This window comes from Hemitrygon akajei, chromosome 2, assembly GCF_048418815.1.
Source record: "Hemitrygon akajei chromosome 2, sHemAka1.3, whole genome shotgun sequence".
In the NCBI taxonomy this organism is placed as follows: Eukaryota; Metazoa; Chordata; class Chondrichthyes; order Myliobatiformes; family Dasyatidae; genus Hemitrygon; species Hemitrygon akajei.
In genome coordinates this window covers 51,762,804-51,787,399 of record NC_133125.1, presented here as the reverse complement: position 1 = coordinate 51,787,399, position 24,596 = coordinate 51,762,804, and the positions used below count along the sequence as shown (strand labels likewise).

The 24,596-nt window shown below is 39.5% G+C and overlaps 1 protein-coding gene across 6 annotated transcripts in view; it reads right to left on the bottom strand.

The window, feature by feature from the left end:
• Window positions 1-24,596, bottom strand: part of dock8 (dedicator of cytokinesis 8) — a 261,176-nt gene that overhangs the window by 64,596 nt on the left and 171,984 nt on the right. For 3 of the 6 annotated variants that reach the window (XM_073072099.1, XM_073072133.1, XM_073072142.1), the window contains 8 exons: window positions 23,264-23,359; window positions 21,034-21,268; window positions 18,932-19,096; window positions 14,907-15,082; window positions 9,710-9,805; window positions 3,702-3,797; window positions 2,193-2,339; window positions 298-411 (listed from right to left, as the gene is read on the bottom strand). In XM_073072099.1, the coding sequence (XP_072928200.1) occupies window positions 298-411; window positions 2,193-2,339; window positions 3,702-3,797; window positions 9,710-9,805; window positions 14,907-15,082; window positions 18,932-19,096; window positions 21,034-21,268; window positions 23,264-23,359 (1,125 nt within the window). The remainder of the gene's footprint in view (window positions 1-297; window positions 412-2,192; window positions 2,340-3,701; window positions 3,798-9,709; window positions 9,806-14,906; window positions 15,083-18,931; window positions 19,097-21,033; window positions 21,269-23,263; window positions 23,360-24,596) is intronic. The other 3 variants (XM_073072104.1, XM_073072113.1, XM_073072123.1) reach the window with 3 other exon arrangements.

The window sequence follows — 24,596 nt, the reverse complement described above, 5'->3', positions numbered from 1 at the left end:
TCTCCCACTGTTTTAGCAGAAGTATTATCCATTTAGAAAAAAACTGTCAAATACAACACTGAACTAGGAGAGAAATAATCTCAGCTCAAAATATTTGGCATAGGCATATCAGTATTTCATAATTTATTAACACAATAAATTAATTTAGACATTTTCAACTCACCTTCTCAAACTATTCATTGTAAAGAAAAACTGTAACCTGAAGCTTGAATAATTATGTAATGAAGCGTATATGTTATCAATTGAATTGCTCTGGGTTTCTACATTAAAATTGCAAAATTATAACTTGTACTTTACCTGGCAGCAATAATTCTTAATTAGATTGAACACAAAGCCACGGTCCATGAGGGAAAGTAAATCATACAGGAAAAATGCCAAGCTTATGTTGATTTTTTCAGCTTGTTCAGCTTCCTATGATTAGGAAAATGTAAAATCAATCTATTATCAGCAGACAAAATAGCTCCTAAAATGTCAAAAGCTTTTGTGATGTAATTCTAAATGAGTTTAGCTATGGACTAAGGCCTTAATAATGACAAGGTTTCAAGGTGGAGAATCCAATAGCAGATAAAGGGCTCGATAGACTGGGGACCTGGAAGTCAGCCTTCCTTGAACCATTGCTCAAAAATGTCAATTAATTTAACTGTCTGTCTGGCATCCAAGGTTGTTAGTTAGTCTCCGTATTCCACACCCAGAGAGCTACAGGAAATATCTTTGGAAGACTGCAGGATGAGTCATCAGCTTTGGGATGGGCAAAGGCCTGGGGAGAGCATTCCTGCTCCAACTAGCCCACCTAGTGTGAACTTTCAGTGCTTTCCCTCGGCTGCCAGCATAATGCTATTGACAGGCAGGAAATGGATTAGTCCTCCCTTTAGCTCTTTTATGCCATTATACAGGCTTAGCTACTGAATGCTATTTGGCCCACAGCTGGTTTCACTGAGAAGACCTCTCATTGGCCTGATGTGGATATATATGCACTTAAATTATAAGAACGATAAATTCACATTGTAGAATACTGATATTTTAACCACTGCCCATGAATCTGGAGGGTGCTAGGTGACTGCAGTTAAGTTCACTGCCCAATTCTCAAAGTACAGGAATGCATAATGAAGTGAGTAAATCTATAATTTTCCTGTTGTACTTGAAAGAAAAACATGTGGATATTCTGCTAGCAGTGTAATAAACAGAAACACAGCCTGCAGCCCACTGAACCAAGAATGATCATTGGCAATACACAGGGAATTCAAGAACAAGTCACTTTTTTTTTGCTTTAGGAAAGTTTAAGTTGATTTGTTTCTCAAAATAGCCAGACACAATATTTGACTTCAGCTTCTCCAAATTGCAGCGTGAATACTATCATATTATGATCACTTTCTCCTAAGAGTTCCTTTACCTTAAGCTCCTTAATCAAACCTAGTTCATTACACAATACCCAATCCAGAATTGTCTTTTCCAGACCGCTCAACTGCAAGCTGCTCTAAAAAGCAATTTCACAGACGTTCTACAAATCCCCTCTCTTGGGATCCAGCACCAAACTGATTCTCCCAATCTACCTGAATATTGAAGTCCATCACGACTATCATAACATTGCCCTCATTACATGCCTTTTCTATCTCCCACTGTAATTTTAGCCCACATCCTGGCTACTGTTCGGAGGCCAGCATATTACTTCCATCAAGGCCTTTTACACCCTTGCATTTTCTAAACTCTACCCACGAGGATTCAGCATCTTCCAATTCTGTTTCACCTCTTGCTAAGGATTTGATTTTTATTTTTAACCAACAGAGGGGTTGGGGTAGTTTTTGCCATCCCACTCCCTCTACCTATCTGCCTGTCTTTTTGATCCTTGGATGTTAAACTCTTAAGTATGATCTTCTATCAGTCCTGACTCAGTGATTCCTACAACGTCATATCTACCACTCTCTACAAGGTGCTCTACTTTGTCCCGTGTATCGAGTGCATTCAAATGCAATACCTTCAGTCCTACATTCATCACCCTTTTTGATTTTACCCCCATGTTACATTGACTGCAATTTTGCCCTATCATCTGCCTGTCCTCCCTCACAGTCTCACTACACACTGCATCCACTTCTTTATCGACTGCCCCACCCTCAGCCAAAATCATTGAACCCAGCAAGGCTCCCTATTTGAACATTTCCACATGCAGCAAAAATATTCTAAGTAAAGAACAATACCTTCTGCTGTTTTACAAGAATCGTAGCGATCTCTGAAGTAATAACATTGACGATAGTAGTAATATCATCCTTGAAGCGATCAGAGAAGCGTAGTTTTCGGGAAGAATCTTGCTTGTTCTGGCAGATGTACTGGGCCATACTTTTGACCTTTCATGCATGATAAAAGCATTTGTGATATTAGATCAAAGGAACCACTGAAACTGTACAAATGATCTTTCATTTATGAATCACATTTTAAACCTCAGGACATCATAAAGCTTTTTACTGCCAATTAAATGCTCTGACATAGGGAAAGTTACACAAGCCCATTCCACAAAGAATAGTTAGATAATGAATAGATCATCCATGTATGGTAAAACTGACTGACAGACATTGATGTGGGGCCTGGGGAACACAGGCTTTTCTTCTTTAAAATAGTGACATGTGATATTTGATTTCTACCAAGAAGGTTGACAGGGTTTTGATTTGTTGTCTTATCTGAAAAGTAGAACCCTGTACAGTGCAGCATTCCTTAAGAATTGACAATAGTTCTGTACATAAGTTTTGGAATGGAAGACAAACCATAGTCCAGTGTATCATCTCTTTAGTTGTAGGGCATCCTACAGTGCTGGAAAATGTCTGCAGGTAAGTTGAAGAATTCCACAGTAACGTCAAACTTTTTAAAACATGGTGAAAAGAAGTAGCAACAGTCAAATAAAGGACAAAGATGACAAGAGCTTGGGAGGTAGTAATGTGCAAAACAAGCTGAATTTGAATCAAAAATACAACTTCACCCTGGCAAACTGAAAATCAATTGTGGAAAGTAGAAAAAGAAAGTAAAATGAAGTTATTGATAAAAAAAACAGAAACATTCAGGAAAGGGATCTACATTTTTCAGGATATGGGCGTTTCTGGGAAAAAGAACTACAATCTGGCAGTTTCAAATTATATTTGTATGAAATATTATACAGGGATATTAATAAGTTTCAGCAGAAAATCCCAAGAACATTTTTGTACGCGTAAACTTGACCACTGAGAGCTCAAAGAATGAGGCATGCTTAAAGCCACTTTTCTTCACCACTGACCACGCTTAATTGCCATGGGCTGTTAATGGTTTGCTGTGCCATTTAAATGGCAAACCTTTTGGTGAGTCTGACAATCGCATATTGGTCATATGGGTTAAGGGTTCCTTAAAGACCCTAATGTTTTTCCTCAAACAATGATTCAGTAGTTTTGTTATATTTTTTTAACTCCAGATCATGAAATGAATTTAAATTTCACAGCTACCATGATGGGATATAATCTTTGGTCTCACAATTATTGGCTTGGGCCTCTAGATTAATAATTCAGTACCATACCCAACTAGGAATATCACTAGGATTAAAGATAACAACCTGTTTGGAAAAAGGAATTGGCAAACAAATCTGGTCAGGTAATCTGTGATACATTCCAGCAGTTATATCTGTGTGGAAAGAGTTACAAGCATACAAAATGGTTTCTGCGTGTAGACTATGTGCACTTGGTACCTACCAAAAGTTCAAAGAAGAACCAGGCATACTTGAAGACATTTTCTCTCACCATGCCAGTGCTGACCACCATCTGCAATGCTAGCTCTTCATGAAACTGCTGAATGATAATTAAAAACATTTTTAAAATATCTTTTCTAGATTTACAATGTCCTAGTCCTTGTCCTGTACTTGAAGGAGTGCTATTGGACATTGTGAATAGTATAGGATTTCTTGATGGTTATGTAAAATAGAATTTGTTTCTGTGATCCATTCCTTATCATGAAAGAGTAAGTGATAAAAAAAACTTCAGTTTTCTTAAAGTATTCTTCTTGTGTTTACTGCAGAACACAGAACGTTCAACCTGTTCTATAAATCAATTGGCACCTAACCTAATGAGTGTTTCCAACACTTTCCATTTGTATTTCAGATTTCTAGCATCTGATTCTATGATTTTCATCCGAAGATTGATACTTGCTTAACTGAACAATTTAATCCAAAGCAGCATAAAATTCTAGGTCAGTGAACAATCTGCTGGATGAACTCAGTGGGTCAAGTGGGCCATCCGTGGAGAACATGAACTGTTGATGTTTCCGATCTAGTCTCTGCACAGATGCTGCTTGATCTTGTGAACTCTTCCAGCAGAGTATTTGTTGCTCCACATTCCACCATCTACAATCTTGTGTATCCTTAAAGTTCCTGGTCATTTGATGAAGTCTGATAAAGGAACATTTCTATAACTATCTTGCCTTTTCGCACAAAACAATCTAAAATTAGGTTCAAACTTGTTCAGTGATAGGCGAGCTTTTGTTTACCAACACCCCCTCAAGTTCCACTGGAGCCTCATGGAAAGCAGAGTGGAATGATGGAAAAATCTCTGCAACAAAGACAAGAAATACTTTCAGAGTTATTTGGAAGTTCTGTTGCACCGTCTAAGATTTAGAGGCAGCAGGTTCAAATAGTTCTGAAGAGAAAAGATGGAATTTCTTTCTAATGTTCTGCTTTACTAATCTCCTCCATTTGTACAGATAAGGCTGACTCCAGCGGCCTGATTCCTGCTACCTATTACCAAGCATTCCCCATGGGGTGCACCAAAAGAGTTTAGCAATTAAAATTTGAAACAAGTCAAAAAACACAAAAACTAAAATTCTAGTGTGAAGGACTGAGCAGAAGATCATTGCAGAAATTAGTGAAGCCCAGATGGCAACAAATGACGGGAGTTCTGGACTCCATTGCTTTTTAGATAGGAATGTTTAGACCAACTCTTTACAGTTTAACCATTCTGCATCAGTACTCAATAGCCATTTTAGTTAATATATGATCCAAAATAGGAATACTAGACCTACAATAATACATAAGTAATATATCCTATACTAAATGTGATCAGTAGATAAATAGATGTGACAGTTACTTACCTTGGGACATATCCAAACTAAAATATAGAAGCTTTATGATTGTACTGCAGTTTTGTTAATAAAGGCTTGGATAATGTGTAGTAGCTCTGATAATTGGCCTTTTTTTGTTTGCATTGCAGAATAAATTTACTAATGTCATTACAACCATAAATTTTAGTCTTTAAGCAACAGGTGATAATCATGAAAAATTCAACACGTGCCTTCAACAAAGGGCGCACACACATAGGAGTGAACATTCTGCTGTGGGAAAAGAGATCATTATTAAAGCAGAACAAAACCATTTAGGATCCATACAAAAGGAAGACTGCCACACAAACAACAAAGTATCAGTCATTATTATATTAGTGATTTCATGCATGTACACAGACAGAACTGCAGCAAACATCAGTTTCCCCAACAGAGGACAAAGCTGTTAAAGTCAGGAAGTATTGTTAAAAATGCACCTTTTCCTCTTCTATTGGACTGTGGGTGTAAAGAAGAATTAACTCTTGGACCCTTTGAATACTGAGTGAGGAGCTCAGTCAATAATTTGTATTATCAAGTAGAAAATTAATTGATTAAAAAAAAATCCTCAGATGATTTCAGGAAGAGGGTTGCTCATGTAATACAATCCTTAAAATCCTGGAACCAGTAGGGCTGAATGTTAATCCCCAAACTCACTCCATTCCACAGAACAGATCTTCATGTGTCTTCATTTAAAAATATTTGCTAGATCAGACATCAAACTAAGTTTGTAAAAAGAGGCACTGGAAAGTGACATTGAACAACCACAACAAAAACATGAATTAAAAATGGCCTTATCTTATTGTGGTTACATGACAAAGGGAGTCAACTTAGCTCTCTGATTAAATGTTGACTCGTGGTAAAGCAATCTCATTTGCCTCTTTCCCCATACTTTGCAAATGATTCTGCAGTGTGCTTATCTGATTCTTCACCAAAGGTGTTCATTACATTTCCATCACTGCCAGAGGCAGATAATTCTAAATTCTAAATACCCTCTGAAAATAAAAAAAAGTACGTGGGTGCCCTTTGTCCAAAGCTTTAAATCTATGCCCCGATCTTTGAACCATTGCTATTTGGAATGGCTTCTCTTTATTTACTCCATATAAATCAATTAGGATCCTCTCAATCTTCTTTCATCTTAAGAAAACCAAAATTTGGGTAATAGTGGTGGGTTTCAATAAACGTTTTACAAAAGAGGTAGAAGTGGAATAATTTAGGTAGAAAATTCCAGAGCTGATGGCAATGCTGACTGAAGACATGGTCAATGACAATGGTGTGATTAAATTTGAGAATGACCAAGAATCCGAACTAAATGTGTGTAGAAATCACAAGGTTCAGCATTGGAGGAGCTTTCAGAATGAATGGAAAGAGGATCAAGAGGTAATTTGAAAACAAAACTGATGATTTTAAAATAGACATTGCCAGACTGGGAACCAAAGAATAATTGGGACATTACAAACAGAATTTCAAAATTGCCAAGGGTAGAGGGAGGATGTAATGCACTTGAATAGTTGATTTCTGAAGAGAGAAAGACATTGAAAAGAGCTTCAGCAGTAGATGTGCTTTGAGAGCTTTAGAATCAGGTGATGCTGTGGAGGGTGAATTTTTGCATAGTTATTAATGGGAGAACATCACTCCACTTTTGACTGGGGTTCACAGACAATAACAAGGTCTGGTTAGAAAGAGGAGGGACAGAACTGTAGCTGGGGAACTGAGTTTGTGGGGGGGGGGGGGGCGGAATCAAAGGTAACATTTGTGTCTTCCCAATGTATAGCTGGAAATTCTTTCTGTTTGTTGGACAGGCAATCTGGGAGCATAGATACATTAGATGAATGATGTAAGAAGAGAACTGGTGACATGGTGAGTATACTCAGTGTAGCTGCGCAGACTGTACACTGTGGTATTGAATGATGTATTCAAGAGGTAACTGAAGTTGAGAAACAGGAAGGATCCAGTTAGCATGAGGGATAACAATTTATACGTGGGAAGAGATGCTACTGCAAATGATCCTCTGGATATATTGCGAAAAATGAGAATGGAATCCAACAAGTGCAGTCCCACCCAGCTAGAAGATGGTGGAAATGTATTGAATGTGAAGGGTTTAGTCAATCAAGGATAGCAGGGAATGAACAAATGTGGATAGGTTGCCTTTGTAACTATATCAGAGGTTGTTCCATTACAGTAACCATGGCAAATACATTATTGGAAGAATTCCAAAATGATTTCCAGGAAGCAGGGTCAAGGAGATGGGAAGAAAAGAGAGATGGGTAGAAATCAGAAAGCATTTGGTCTGATGTGGAGAGGAGCAATGACGGCAAATAAGGAGGAGGGGAGAGTATTTGAAGTGATGGAACCATCAGCAACATCACTGAACACGATCATTAGAGAAAGAAGCTGGCTGGTCGGCAGTCTCATGCAACTGGGTTTGACGCAACGGGGATGGCGTTTTGCCAAGAGAAAATTTGCAAAGCATAGTAATTCAAGGATAGGGCACAGGGAATCTGAAATGGGAGGGAAGTGACTGAGGTATTTGATTAAACAGTTTTAATTGTAACGACAAAAAAGCCATGTGGTCCCTCATTTTAGGAGGTGAGTGTGGAAGTGGCGTGGGATAGTGTGGTTAAGAAGATGGTTTGCAGTAGAATCAAAAGCTTGGGGAGTAGCTTTACCTTCCAAGCCGAACCTGGAATACTGAGCAGTCTTGGAGATGAGATCAGAGGCTTATTGCACATTATGGGGCACGACAGTAGCGTAATGGTTAGTGGAACACTATTACAGCTTGGGGTGTGGAGTTGGGAGTTCAATCCCGTTGTCCTCTGTAAGGAGTCTGTATCTTTTCTCTGGGTGCTCCGGTTTCCTCCCACAGTCCAAAGATGTACCAGTTAGTAGGTTAATTGTCATTGTAAATTATCCCATGATTAGGTTAGGTTTAAATCAGGGGCTGCTGGGCGGCACAGCTCGAAGAGACAAAGTGCTTATATAAAAAAAATTAAAATTATACAGCTCGGTCAAATTTGGCTGTCAATGATGAAACAAATTACTCATTTGAGTCTACATTCCTTGGATTTAAAGGAGCAAGGAAGAAAAGACCCACTTGAGAAAAAAGTATTGATTTCAGTAGGCCTCAAAGATGGAGATTGGCTGAGCAGCAGAAATCTTGTGTCAAGAAGAGGACCAAAGCTTCAGGACACAACACATAGCTGTTCAAATTTGCAGGAACACTTTGTTGTTATTGTTTCAGTTATTAAGATAGTATGCTCAGCCACACAGGGTAAAAATTACGAAAACTCCACTTCACAAAACCCTCAGTTTAGATCTGTCCATTTTTCTGATACTACTTCACCTTTTCAATCCTACAAACAAAACAAAGTGACCAAGATTCAATCAATATAACATGCATTATCACTTGAACTACTGACACAGCATTCAAAGGGTATGATGTCTGATAACTAAACAGGAAATGATATTTATCTGTATCAGTGAGACAGTGACACAGCTAGCTGAGGTGTTGCTTTGCAGGTCCAGTGACCTGCGCTCAACCCAAACCCCTTGTGCTGTCTGTGTGGAATCTGACAGGAGCAGATGGAATTGGGGAGTTTACAGGGAAATTAGTGGGGCAATGGGAGTGCAGCAACTTTATGGGTCAAATGGCTTCCTTCTGTGCCATAAAGAAATATTGAGTTTTTAGTTTACATAAAGAAGAAAATGCACATTATGGAAATCTTTTGTGAATATAAATTACCCATAACAAATAAACTTTAGTTTATTATACATTGACTATTTTGAGAGAACATTTAATTGTCCTGGTAACAGGACATAGCTTAAGTGGTATTTATTTTGGGTATGTGGACATTGGTATCAAAACTAAAAAGATCTGCTGCAGCAAAGGTTGGCATGTTGAGTCTGCAGGCTGAAATGGAAATGAAGGGTTGCTTAATGGTACTGGTGTTGGATTGTAGTTAGGGAGGTCAACAGTGGAGATATTGTCCGGTTACTCTTTAGCAGCTTCAAGTGGCCAATTTCCTCTATTTTATTCTATGAATGGTCAATTTTGAAATAGGTGAAGAAATGACAATTTGTATTCTTCTATATTTCAAAAAATTCACTATCCAACCTGTATAATTATGCCCAAACTCATTATTTAGTTGAATGAAGTCCAGGAACCAAAGCAGGAAATCATACATGCCCAGATTTGGAAATTAGATGTACTAATGATTTTATCAGTAATGTTTCTGTTTTATATTATTTTGAGCTATTTTTTGTTTTATTTAAAACTTTCCCTGGTTCATTTGCCATAGCAAATGAAATAAGTTGTTTAATTGTAAGTTATCAAAAATGTTTAAAAAAAACTTAATATTAATTAAAATCTAGGCTACTCATGTAACATGTATCATGACATTATTTTGTGTTTAGAATCAAGGCCTAAAAAGGATGCAGAAAGCGTCCACAAAAGAGATACAATGTTCACAGAAGTCTGAATGTGTAGAATGAGTTGACAATGCATATTTTTTCATTGAAGAAATGGAGCAGGACAAACACAAGACAAATACTTGCATTTCATTTTAACAAACTATGTTGTCAGGTGCAACATCCTTTGTGCTATGTGGCAGTCTACCTTTTTGTTTGAAGATCGTCCAACAGAACCAGCGTTGTTGAAGTAGCTGCTAACTTCCACATAGGAAGACATCCGAGAACCACTTCGATCCATTCCCTGGAGTAAAGATCCAGGAAGAGACAGGGCAAAGGTAACACGATCAATACATGGTGCAGTTATCAACTTTGACAACATTACATAAGTGTTCCAGAAATGGGATTAATAAATTGTCAAAAACAACTTGCATTTATGTAGCACTGCCAATTTAGACGAAAATCGCTCCAGGTTCTCCAGAACATGAAAAAAAACAGTAAAAGCAAACCCGGTCAAAAAGGGAAATGGTGTTGTTGAAAGTAACGCAGGAAAGGAGAAGCGAAGATTCAGGAAGGGAATTCCAGCATACAGAGCTCACCAGTAAAAGGAAAATGCATTCGGGTTAAGACATTGGAAACAAAGGAGTCTGAGTAGGCATGGAGAGATGAAGACTGGATGAAAAATTTGAATTTTTGAACCAACATAAATCAACAATAGAGGAGCCCCACAACAGAGGTTGGTGTCAGCAGGGTCTGATACCCTTGTCCACTCTTTTTTGTTCTAGGGCATTACCCACCCATAGTGAACTGTTCATTGACAGACAGATAATCTTAGCCAAATGACCAACTTTGCTTATACAAGGTTTGGAAGATTCTTATTGTCAACCAATGATCTTAAATACCAGAAACTGGTCTCTCTAGAAGAACAGGAGTCTGAAAAGTAAAAAAAGGCTATCGACTCCAAAAACAGTTTATAAATATTTCCTTCTTTTATAGTTCCTATAATATTGCTTCATTCCTTTAAGGTTATTTTTGAATCATTCAGCAGACTGTCATTGTATTTGCATCCTATTGATATCATTTAAAGAAATTCCACTTAAATGTTTTATCCCTGATCAAAATTTAGAGAGCTAAGGTAAAGTAAAGTAAAGGATTTAAACTTATTTTGTTGCTTTGTAGCTGAGAATTTGGAAACGGGCTATCTCTTCTTACAAACTGTTTCTTTAAAATTGCCTTTAACCATCGAGTGAGCATGGGGTCAGGGTGTGCTGGAAATTAAAATTAACCTCTGAGACTCAATGACCTGCACCACACTCAGTAAGGAGGCTCTCGAGAAAAGTACATAAAGGCTGTTTCAAGCAACAGTGTGCGGAGAAAAAGACAGGCAAGGGAGCAAGAAGCAACTGGGAGAGAAAGGACAGCGTGGCAGAAGGCAGGTTCTGAATCTGTCTATGAAGAGAGGGGAACTACTTAAATCAGTGTTGCATAAACAGTCTTTAAAGTATAAAACACAAAGACAAGATCTTCAGCCCATCTTGCCCCTGCCAACCAAGATGTCTAACTGAAGTAGCCCTCAGTCTAACTGAAGGTCCTCAGTCTCAACACCACGGCCAGGGAAAACAACGTCTCTCATTCAGTCTGTCAGTATGTTAGTTTCATTGAAGAGTACAGCACAGGAACGGGCCCTTCAACCTTTCGAAATTAAATCCCTCTCATACTTCTAAATTAATAAACACAAACTTGTTTGATCCAATTGCTCCTCACACAACAGTAGCAAATTGTTCACTGGCTGCACTCCAATGCAAATACATCCATAACAAAGACCCTTCAGTCCTAATGAAAGGTCTTGCCCTGAAACATTTATTAATTTCCATAGATATTTCCTGACCTGCTGAGTTCCTCGAGCATTGTGTGTGCGTGTGTGTGCGTGCGTGTGTGTGCGTGCGTGCGTGTGTGTGTGTGCATGTGCGTGTGTGTGTGCGCGCGTGTGCGTGTGTGTGCATTGCGTGTGCGTGCGTGTGTGCGTGCATGTGTGTGCATGTGCGTGTGTGCGCGTGTGTGAGTGCGTGCGTGCGCATGTGTGTGTGCGTGTGTGCGCGCTTTTCCATAACAAATATATCCCTTCTTAGCTAAAGATATCAAATCTGCACACAATCCTCCAAATGCGCTCATCAAGGTCCTGTCTAGTTGTGGCAAGACATACTTGTAAATTAACTCAAGATACCTTACTGTGAAAGCCAATATGTAGTTCTTTTTTAAACGTTTCACCGCATCTTCATGTTTCCTTTCAACTACTGGTATACAAGTGAATTAATATTCTCCAATCGCGGATAATTTAAATAATGCACTGCCTTTGTGCTTTCCATTCTGAAGCAGATAACTTGGCACGTATTCATCTTATACTGCATCTGTCCACACACTCAATATGTAGAGTTACACCACGGTAACAGTCTCTTTCGACCCAATGAGCCTGTGCTGCCCAATTATACCCGTGACCAATTAACCTACTAACCCGTATGCCTGTGGACTGTGGGAGGAAACCAGAGCACCCAGAGGAAACCCATGTAGCCATGGGGAGAAGGTACAAACTCCTTACAGGCAGCAGCAGAACTGAAACTGGGCCGCTAGTGCTGTAATAGCGGTTTGCTAACTGCTGCGCTACTGTGCAGCCTCTAACCTATCTAAAATACTTTGAAGACTCTTTGCTTTGTCTCAATATGGCACTTAGTTTAGCATCAAAGGCAAATATTGAAATATTAAATACTGTTCCCTCATTTGGGTAATTGTGAATAGTTGAGATCCAAACACTGATCACTGCAATACTCTGCTAGTTGTTGCTTGCCACACCAAAATGACTCACTTATTACTGTGTTCTGGATTCTGGTTCTGGATTCCTGGGTTGTAGGGGTGCTGTGCAGATCAGCGCTGCACCGATTACCTCCATTTCTCACGGTTGTGGGCTAGTGCCTGGGTTGAGGCAAAGCTCTCTCCAGTCCACTCAGCAATGTTGTCTGCTCATTTCTTCCTCTAACTACCCCTTTTTCCTTTTCCCCTGCACCCTCCCCTGAAGAATGGTCTTTGAGAATCCACTTGATCTTGTTATGTGGCCATACCATCTCACTTTCCTCTTCGCTTTTCAATCCATTCCAATGCGTTACCCACAATACCATATACTTTCACAAACGACTAATTTTACACATTAGTCAATTATTTTGGTCATTATCAAAGTTTCCCATACATGTTTTATTCCCCCCCCAATCTGCTCTATCAGTTATTTTCTCAAAAAATTGGTTCTATATAATGGAGTTTCTTTTCCACAAATCTATGTTAATTTTGGTCCGCTGATATTTTCTAAACATTTACATATCTTTTCCTTTACAGCTATCTCTACGTCCCCCTCTTCTGCTGTTTGGTCATCTGATCTGTTGTCACTTTTTAAAAAGAGGGTATACGTACACCACTCTCCAATTTTCAGGAATAATTCTCTATCTAAGAAAATGTGGAGGAAGGTAAACAGCACACCCACTCTTTCCATGGTTATTCTCCTGAGTACTCTGGGATAAAAATGAAGAGGATCTGGGAAATTGATCAGTTCTCAAAACCTAATATCTCAAGCTCCATATTAGAATTATAATTTCCTTTAGTTTCTCACTTGCCTTAGTTTCTTGGTTCCCTAAATTTCTGAAAAGATACCCGGTGCTTTTAAAATTATTAAAACATTGTCGTGCCATCTTGCTGTCTTGCATTGTGAATACTCCTGTTACTCCAGGGGCGGCGTGGCAGTGTAGTGGTTAGCACAACACTTTACAGTTCCAGTGACCCGGGTTTAATTCCCGCAGCTGCCTGTAAGGAGTTGGTACGTTCTCCCCATGACTGGGTGGGTCTCCTCCCTCCCGGTGCTCCGGTTTCCTCCCACAGTTCAAACACGTATCAGTTGGGTGGTTAATTGGTCACTGTAAATTGTCCCATGATTAGCTAGGTTAAAATTGGGGATTATTGGGCAGCGTGGCTCGAAGGGCTTGAAAGGCCGACCCCACACTGTATCTCAATAAAATAAGTAAGGAAAACTTAATGTAGGGGATTTACACTTGACTTCAAAGTTCAAAGTGAATTTATAATCAAAGTACATATATGTCACCATATACAGCCCTGAGATTGGCTTTCTTACAGGCATATTCAGTAAAGGTCAGACTGCATTGATCTTTCTACTTTTGCATTTAAACATGATCTTTTCATTTATATTTCAGAATTCTGCCGAAGGCAGCACCAAACAGAAAACGTCAGATGGACCGACTGAAGGAAGGGATAACATTATAAATGCGCTGGAGATAAAAATTAGCTGCTTATTTTGGTTAGCAAGCAGCATAGACATATGCAGCATTTATATACTAAATAAAAACTGTATTAGTAGTGTTTAATATCGTTTTATAGTAACAACAATGAATAAAGAGCAAAAATTTAAGTGAGAAAGTGGAATGTAAAGGATATTGAAGAAATATGATAGATAAATAATTGACAACTTGAGGAATTGAGGGCTTTGGGGAATTGGTACGGAAGTAGTTGAAGCCAGCATAGATCAGTCATTGAATGATGGAGCAGGCCCGAGGATCCCATTTTCTTGCGTTCTCGTGCAAGAAAAGTTAAGGTGTACAGTGTACGTGTGCCATAGCAAAAGGAAGAAGATAAAGATGACACTGAACCATTTTGTAGACAATCTTGGTGAGAAATGCAAAGGTTCTTGGCCTCCATCCTGCAGAGAGGAGTGAAGTGAAAGCCCAATCAGTCAGCCTTTAGGATGTAAGTGGTTTGTAATACTTTGCTCGAAGGTCCAAACGACTGCAATGTTGGAGGTTTTGCTTTGGAAGTGTGGGGTTGAGGTAGCATAGGCAATGGGAAGAGAGCAGCTCCTCCAATGGTTTCAGGCGTCTTTTAAGAATTTACCTGTGATACCCAAAATAACAGATAGTCATAAATTGATAAAAGGAATTAGTGTGGCAGACTGAAGGAAACATTAGTATTTACACATTTGTTTTTCAAAATATCTATGAATTTAGCCCGAGCCTGCAGAGTGGAACTGGCTATCCTTGGATTAACACAGGGTGACAAGAGATGACTAGAAACATTTTGCAGCCCTTGGATACCGACAATGGAATTTATTTTCTCTCATTTCCCAAATACTAATAAAACAGAAATCTCTTATCCACTGAAATAGAGTTGTAATTGATACAGTACAGCAATTGCAGGGTGATAATGTGAGCGGCAGGATTGACACAGAATTTCATATGATTCAGTTCTCTGAACTAAAGTGATTAGTTTGACTTCAATTCTCTCCCAGCCTTTGTGAAAAAAAGATATTTTGAAAAGCGGTTAGTAAAATTACAATTCTCTTAATGTTAGCACCATACCTTGGAAGAGGTAGAGTTCTTAATGTCTTCATCTGTCAAGCCCTGGATCCCTGCAATATCTGGATTGCTGCTGCTCAGTATGCGTGACTGCATGAGTCTGGACCCAACAAGGGCAGCACTGGAGCGTCCCACAGTGTAGTACCGACTCTCGGGAAACACAGTGGGCATCGCTGGGGCTAAAGGGAACAGTCTGCATCAGTGCGAACATCACAAAGCGGTCAATCATTTTTGGGAGAAGTATTAGAAGAGAAACAGGTTTACATATTAGGACTCTTCATCTTAGAGTCATAGAATCATAGACTTACAGTGTGGAAACAGGCCATTCGGCCCAACTTGACCATGCTAACTGTGTTGCACAGTGAGCTAGTCCCACCTGCCCAGGTTGGTCCATAATCCACTAAACCTCTTCTATCTGTGTACTTATCTAGACGTCTCTTAAATGTTCATAATGCGGCAGCCTCAACCACTACTTCTGGGAGCTTATTGCAAATATGCACCACCCTTTTCACGAAGAAGCTGCCCCTGATGCCCTTTTAGATCTCTCACTTCTGACCTTAAACACGATCCCTCTTGTTTTTAGCAGCTCCTCGTTGTGACAAACGCTATGTGCTTTTGCACTGTCGACGCCTCTCACGGTCTTACATCAGCTCACCGCTCAGTCTCCCACATTCCATGGAATAATGTCCTAGTCTACACATCCTCCCCTCGTAACTCAGGCCACAAGCAATAGCCTGGTAAATCTTTTCTGCATTCTTTCTTGATAATAACCTCTTTCCTCTAACAGAGTGACCAAAGTTGTACACATCCTCCAAGTGAGGCCTCACTGTTGTCTTATGTAACTGCAAAGTAAGTTCCCACCTCCCACTCCTATATTCAGTGCCCTGACTGATAAATATTAATAGGTAATACAAATACACAAACACTGTGGATTTTGAAAATTATAATTAGCTCTTTTATGGTAAATACATGTATTATGAATATTATTATAATGCTAAATCAGACAGATTTTTCAGAACCAATTGGCATTCTTGCCTTCATATCCACCAGCAGAAACAGAGCTTTTGTACATTATCTGGTTGATCCCATGAAAAACTACTGCCAATTAAAATAAACACATGTGCAAAGAGTGGAACGTGCTAATAAAATGAAATTTTTTTACCATGGTAAAAGAAAGAAGCAAAACTGAAATCCACTTTAAAACACATCTTCAGTCTTAAAGTGTACAGAATGAATCACACTGATTATAAACTCTTTCAATTGTTATACCGTTTCCAGTAGAGCAGAGGAAGAAATGGTGCTGAAAATGGATGTGGTGGTCTCAATTATAATTAATCTTCTTCCCTCTAGCCAGGAGGTGCTTTCACCTGCGGCTATACAGGGCTGCAATCAAAACAAACTGGTGACCCTCAGCAGCCCCCTAGTGGTGAAACACAGCTTATGCAATTCAGGGTGTAATTGATCAACTTCAGCCATGGAAGATTAAAATCAACATTATCAATTCTGGTTAAAATCAGTTTATGTTTCTGATGTTGTGTGAAAATTTGCTGAAACATGTGATGTATTAAGAAATATCAGATCCATGTTTCATAATTATGCTGATAGACTCATGCTTCCACTTTTTTACTGGGCAAGTTAGCTAGCGGATGGCTAGCTAAGTTGCCAGGCAAATTTATACTAATCAATTTAATTTTAAAGAAACCAATGTTAAAAATTTAGGCTAACATTAAAAGAAGAATTAGTTCAATATTTCAATGTGCTATAGTAACATCATTATCCTTCTCGATTGAAATTGCATTGTGATATATGTTGACTCGAAGGGAATGGGGGAAACACAGGAAATAATCTTAAATGCAGTGATCACTTATTTGAATTTTCACTGCTTTTCCAAGTCAGCATTCCCTTATGTTGACACGTGTAAGAAAGATAACAACAATGTAAAGGAAAAGAAATGGGGGAGGCGGTGACTAAAAGCTTGAAGGATCATCTGACAAGAAATCAAAAGATTGGTTTTGGGATGAAATTTTAGAGAATGAGAAACATACATAGAGAGGAAAAAAACTGCAATTGGGGTGAAATGAAGGAACAAGGATGCAGAAATAACTAGCTGGAGGAAAGGAGAAAGTGAAACCGCCCTCAGTCAGGATGGAGAAGGTGAATGGGAAGGATGGTGTCGGGTGATGCTTCAAGTAATCTTAAAGGATGAAAATTTTAATTGACAGGTGAACCAAGAGCTAATTCAGACCTAAGATGAGAAGAACAACACAGAGCTTTGGCATGGGACAGGCTATAGTTGGCAGAATTTTAAAATGACAATGTGTGAATGGCCAACTCATGGGTTGTTAGTACAACTGAACACTTGCAAACTTGGACTAGGAGGATGTAGGCAATGTAACAGAGGTAGAGGCACGTGAAAAGGTTGCAAAATGATTTAAAGAGGATCACAAGGTATTGGCAATGGTACTGTGTTTGTGCCAGTGGCTGGTCTTCCCACATTCAGCTGAAAGAAATCATGGCTCACATGATTCCAGATCTCAGATTGAATTGATTTGAATTGAATTGATTTTATTACTTACATCCTTCATATACATGAGCAGTAAAAATCTTTGTTATGTCTCCATCTAAATGTGCAATGTGCAATTTATAGTAATTTATAATAAATAGTATGTATAACAGGATAGTCAATATAACATAGAAATACAGTTGTGTCAGCATGAGTTAAGCAAGCTGATGGCCTGGTGGAAGAAGCTGTCCCGGAGCCTGTTGGTTGCATCTTTAATACTGCAGTGGTGTTTCCCGGATGGTAGCAGCTGGAACAGTTTGTGGTTGGGGGTGACTCGGGTCCCCAATGATCCTTCGAGCCCTTTTTACACATCTGTCTTTGTAAATGTCCTGAAGAGCGGGAAGTTCACATCTACAGATGCGTTGGGCTGTCCGCACCACTCTCTGCAGAGTCCTGCGATTGAGGGAAGTACAGTTCCCATACCAGGCAGTGATGCAGTCAGTCAGGATGCTCCCAATCATGCCCCTATAGAAAGTTCTTAGGATCTGGGGGCCCACACCAAACTTCTTCAACCATCCGATGTGAAAGAGGTGCTGTTGTGCCTTTTTCACCACACAGCCGGTATGTACAGACAATGTGAGATCCTTGTTTATGTTTATGCTGAGGAACTTAAAGCTGTTCACCCTCTCAAACCCAGATCCATTGCTGTCAATAGGGGTTAGCCCGTCTCCATTCCTCCTGTAGTCCACAATCAGCTCCTTTGTTTTTGCGTCATTGAGGTAGAGGTTGTTTTCTTGACACCCCTGTGTCAGGGTGATGACTTCTTCTCTGTAGGCTGCCTCATTATTATTTGGGATTAGGCCAATCAGATTAGTGTCGTTAACAAATTTAATCAGCAGATTGGAGCTGTGGGTGGCGACACAGTTATGGGTACAGAGTAAAGGAGGGGGCTTTGTACACAGCTTTGAGGGGAACCTGTGTTGAGGGTCAGAGGTGAGGGAACCCACTCTTACCAGCTGCCATCAATCTGACAAGAAATCAAGGATCTAACTACACGAGGCAGGGTGAAGGCTGAGGCCTCTGAGCTTCTTGTCAAGCCTGGGGGGAATTATGGTGTTGAATGCTGAACTGTAGTCCAGGAACAGCATTCTCACATAAGCATCCTTCTTCTCCAGATGTGAAAGATGGTGTGCAGAGCTGTGGCTATTAATCCTTCTTCTAACCAACATTATTTAAAAAACTGTTTTTGCCTAGTCAGGAGGCTTAGATGGCATATACAAGTTTAAATAAGAAGAGTGATATGTCCATCCATCTGTAATTCAAAGTGATTTCAGGGCCCTGAAACATGTTTTTCGTGTTTAATGAGGCAACCATACTGCTCTGATTGGAGCTTCGGTCCTTATTTGAGAAACTTCTCCTTAATGACAGTTAAATAGACATCAGCGGTGCATCAGCTAAATGCACCACTTCCAGTTTTATTCCATTGTGATCTATCCACTGACTGGAGTAATAAATCAAGACTTACCACCTTTTGTCACCTCTTTCAGGGTATCTGTCAGGCGAAACATGTAGTAGACATACGACATCAGTAAGCAATTGCGACCATGCTGATCTTTGCTGAGTCCTGGACTATTATGAAGGCTGTTAACTATCGAGACGACAGACTCGAATGTGAATTGTGCAAGGTTGGCTGCAAATAAATAGTGCAGATTGTTTGAATGAAAAAGATTGTACCACATGTGTGTAATAATTTCACATTCCTACAGAACAAGGTAAAAGAGAAAAATTTGGAAAATTTTGAATAATAATGGTAAAATGCAGGGAGAGGCCGACCTGGCCATTTTCATACTCTGGTGTGAAATTTCAATTCAGTCCCTTGGAACTGAGCACCATGATTTTGTGCCTTTTCTCCACATTTTAAACTGTGTAAATAACTCATTATTTACTGAACTTTTTATCCATGTAATTGCTAAAAGCAGAAGTTAAAAGTCCAAAGAAACAGAATCCTGGAGAATAATTTGAACTGATGTATTCTGATATGATTTAAATAATTAAAGGGACATTGTATTAGCATGTTAGCACTAGATAATAAATAACTACATGTACCTGATATTGATTCCTGGAAAAGTTTCAGGAGAATTCAAAAATGAACTTGAAGTTAAAATAATTTAAAATCTAACTAATACTTCCTTCATTTTGTGACTTATGAACCAAACATCATCGGTTAATGTCACTGAAACTAATACATAAATCTTTCTTCTCTATCCTTTGTACCACATATGAAAGGTTAATCATTGGCAAACACAATATAAATCCATGACAGGGAGGACATATATGGGATGGGAAATGGGAAATTGTAGAGGTAGTGCCTTAAGAGTAGAAAAGAGGAAAATATGGATGTAAATGGATGCATGGAAGTGATTTTAGAGGTTTAGGTTTTGACAGCATGAACACTGGCAGTGAAATAACTGAATTTAGAAAGAAGTTATGGGCAAGAATTCCAGAAACACAGAAACATCAAAAAGGTGGCATCCATTATTAAGGACCCCCATCACCCAGGACATCCCCTCTTCTCATTGTTACCATCAGGAAGGAGGTACAGAAGCCTGAAGGCACACACTCAGCAATCAGGAACAGCTTCTTCCCCTCTTATGTCTGATTTCTAAATGGATGATTTCTTATATATGGGTGTCCCCCGCTTTACGAAAGTTCGCTTTACGCCACTTCACTTTTACGAAAGACCTACATTAGTACCTGTTTTTGCTAACTGAAAGAAATCCGGAGGATTTTTGCTTTTATGAAAAAAGGCGGCAAGTGAAAATAGCGCTCAGCGTTTGTTTTGCAGCGAGCCGTTAGAGAGGCAGCGCGCATCCCAAGCAGCGTCGCCGCAAAGGTCTGAGAAATGGTGGCAGGCCCCACTTTAAACTTGTGTTGACTCCGAGGAAGACTACGATGACCGTGAAGCCTTGTGCGGGCAGGTGTGTGCACAAGCATGATTTTTTTTCTACAGATCTGTTTTTGGCTAAATCTTCCCGATTCTGGTAAATGAAACTACACTGTACTTACATTACTTCTACTTTATATAGGCTGTGTATTTATCATATAATTCCTGCTTTTACTATATGTTACTGTTATTTTAGGTTTTATGTGTTATTTGGTAATGATTTGGTAGGTTATTTTTTGGGTCTGGGAATGCTCAAAAATTTTCCCATATAAATTAATGGTAATTGCTTCTTCACTTTACACTATTTTGGCTTACAAACGGTTTCGTAGGAACACTCTACTTTCGGATAGCATATTTAATTTGTTTCTACATTATCAAGTATTGTAATGTACTGCTGTCACTAAGTTAACAATTATCACAACATCTGCCAGTGATATTAAACCTGATTCTGATGCTAGAAGGTCTTGGTGCTGGCGATGCTTATATACAGTATACAATAGTGAACAAGACCAGGCACATTAATAACAAAAATTAGAGATCAAAAACTGAGGCGGTGCAGGCAAGAACAATAAAAATATTTATCTTTGGAGTATTGCCTTTGGTTTTATATTTGAAAAAAGAAACAAGTTTCAAAGAATTAGATAAGAAATAAGGATAGCAGCAGTAGTACTCCACATGCCTACCTGTCTGGCCTGCGACAACAATTGGCTGTACTGTCAGCTGGAAGAGCTTATCCAGGACCTGGTGCAGAAACAGTACCAGTGGTTCAAGCCGGGCTGAAGGCAGTGAGATTATACTCAGCTTCAGCTCATGCTCTAGGTCATGTTCCATTATCTTCTGGTCCAGGATCCGAATTGGGAATATCACCCGGCCCTCCAGGGTGTGACACAGGGCAAAGAACTTGTCCAGGTGGTTGTCCTGTTACAAAGAAATCTGCTATTATTGATCGTGGCTTGTCTTTGTGATTTGGAGCTGTCCAGTTAAAAGCTACGTTGGTCAAACTAGTCTTGGTTTCTAACTTTCAAAGCTTTGGGGTTAAAAATGTATTGATGACAGCAACTGATTCATTTGTAGGCAATGGTTTAAGATCCGTCTATGCAGCTGCATTAAGTGATTGATTCTGCAAAATCCTCTAAGTTTATAGCTGAAGAACCATCAGCCCATGATGGTGGGTGATTCTAGGGATAGAGTTAAACCATCAAATGGGTGGAACTTTTATGGTTACGGAAGCAGCCACTATTTCATTTGAGTACCCACCGTGCAAAGTCAGAACATATTGTCAGCGGATTTAAACAGTCTCACTCCAACACTACAATTTAGAGCCTGATTCAAAATTAAATGCTGCTGTGTGGGCCTCCAAGGTGTTAGGAAGCATGAAACTGCCAACACCACAGCTTGGCAGGTTTTTCCATCAGCTCTCCTCTTGGCCACCGGAATAGGACCTTTCCTACAAATTTTACAAGGATGTCTTCAGTCTCTCCCGTTTTCTTCTTTCTGATTGTTGGCCTTTCCCTTCACCCTGATGTCCCTCTTCCACATTCCCAGCAGGTACGCTCCCATAATGACCTCTGAGAATGGCAATGGCCAACCTCTCCCGCTTCCAACAGTCTTTGTAAATGTGCTCTCCACTGGTTTTCCGTCCTGACTGATGGCCAGTCTAGTCACTTCACCATGTGCTGATTAGGCAATGTGTCCAATACCCCAAAGTACGGACCCATTGCTCACCTGGCAGGACGTAAACAGTCCTGACATTGCCTGTGTCTTGTGCTTTCATCCTTGCACACATTCTCTCTGCTACTCCTTTGACAACGCACTTTGATTATTAAAATAAATATTTTGATTTTGAAGGCCATTTTCTGAGGAGAATGAATGGAACCTTTGAAGAATAAAACCTAGCCATGCATATCATCTTTCTGGACCAACATCAGGGGAGAGGTGCCAGCTTCTTAAACCAAGGAATCATACTCAACAATACCAATTCTGCCAATCTTTGACTGAAATGATGGCAGAAAATTGATTGTTAAACAGCACTGAAAAGCTGTACATCACAGTTGTTAGTGTACCAGTTTTTCTCCAGATAGCACCTCAATAAGGCATTGAACTTCTTCTGGCTAATAGTCTCGCAGCAGCTCCCAGATTTACATATGTTTAAATCCATGAGGTAAATCTGTGAGGTGGTATAAACTGTCCAGATAATGGTTTTCAACTTTAAATTGTCCGATGCTGCCTGGCCTTCTGAGTTCCTCCTGCAGTCTGTTCATTTTCCACTCCAGATTCCAGCATCTGTGATCTCCAGGTTTACGCTTGTTGGAATTGCTTATGTATCTTTTTCATTACTAAATTCCATGTACATGTGAAAACAAATATTTTAATGACATTATGCTTTAAGAAGCATTAATGACAAAGCCAACAAATGTAAGAGAAACATTTGATGTCTGATGAAGCAGCACTGAACAGGAATAGGGAGATGACCAAGGGAAAGCTCTGGACAAAAGCATTTTTACCAATCAGAGAGACAGACCTATTAGTTATCATTTGGGGTCTAGATAGAGTATACTGATCTTATCTTTTTATGACGCAATTGACAAATCAATGCAAGAGAGAGTGCTGAGAAGTTTTTCTCTCATGGACATACAACAATGACTTTACACCAATAAACAGAAACCTTTAATTTTAAGTGGAACATTTGTAACTACCCGCAGTGTTCTTGCACAAGCAGCATAAGTAATCTTGCAATGGAAGATTAAATAAGTGGTAAAATTCAAAGCTTTCTCTCACCCTGACAGGATTCCAAGTTTTGCTTTCACCACACATGACTCTTAGGTCAGCGTTGCTTCTACGTGTATGATGTGTATAGCAATAAGCTATACATTCGGAACAAAATACTGCAGCTCAGCTCTACTGGATACTTACCTGGGAGTGCACGGAAGAAACTGCCTGTATTTCCATGTTGAATACACCTTTGTGTCCATCCACCCATTTGATTGGCGCAGACTGGTTTGGAATCTTCTGTATTGAACAAAAATGGAAATACTTTTTTTTAGATTTAAAGTAATATGAAATAATTGCTGAGTAGGTGAGGTATGAAGCCACACTTCAAAGAAACACGTTATTTTATTTGAATAGTCATGCCCGCTTGTTTCTAGCTGTTAGGCAACTGAAAGCAGTTTCTTCTCCTTCTTCCCATCCTCTTTCTTTCGAGCTTTATCTTACCTCGCCACCGTATGTACTGCTGCCTGGAACATTTAGGGATGGTGAAGGCAAAATACAAAAATGCCAGTCTAGGGGTAATTGAAGTTTTCCATGTGTTCAGAACATAAATTACTTTTGCCCTGGAGGATAACCAGGATTAGCTGTTTTGAATTTCTCCAGCAGAACGTGGAGGACACAAGCAGGTTAACGGCAGCTTGGCAAAGACTTGATGACAATGACAGCCGTACGCAATCTGAATGTCTATGTAAACTCAGTTTTCAGTGTAGGTTTCCATTAAGGGAGTGCAGGAAGGCAAGTGAGAATATGAGACAATGCATCAGCTCTGTTTGTGAAAAACCAACATTGCTGTGCGTTCAAGTGAAGGGAGATTTTCTAGAATAGAATAAAAGTGTAGAATATTGCCATTAAGTAGGGAAAACTTTAGGTTTTGAACTGTGTAATCTCGTAGTCTGCCAGCTCACTATAAAGAACTCATCAGGGATTCCATGGTGCTCCAGATACGCTTCAAAAATTATTTACGGATGGACGACAAGAAGTTTTTGGTAATTACTAATAAACCAGTAATTACTAATGTGCTTTGCTGTCCTCCACCCACTCCTTTATAACCATGGGAGCTTTGCCTTCCATAAACAAACTGCCCTTTCCCTGCTCCACAGCAGAGTGAACAGACAGCCCTTGTGCCAAATGTTCCTGTGACAGATTGGATGATGTAATTCTGCCATTTATATGGCATTACACCATGTGTCTGAAATGGCAGAAAGGTTGTCAAGTCACCTAATTGTCTGGGAAATGCTTGAAGTGGCAGGACGTGTGTTGTAATGTAGAAGAACAAGTCCCGAAGACATTTCTATTTTCGACAGCGGGCTCAGCACAATGCAGTCTAAGCAGAGATCCAGAGCAGGTGGACTACTGCTGTTAAAATACTGACACAGATCTCTATTAACACAACTCCATCACAGGCATCGGCCTCCCCAGCATCCCGGACACATTCAAAAGGTGATGCCTCAGAAAGGCTAGGCATCATTAAGGACTC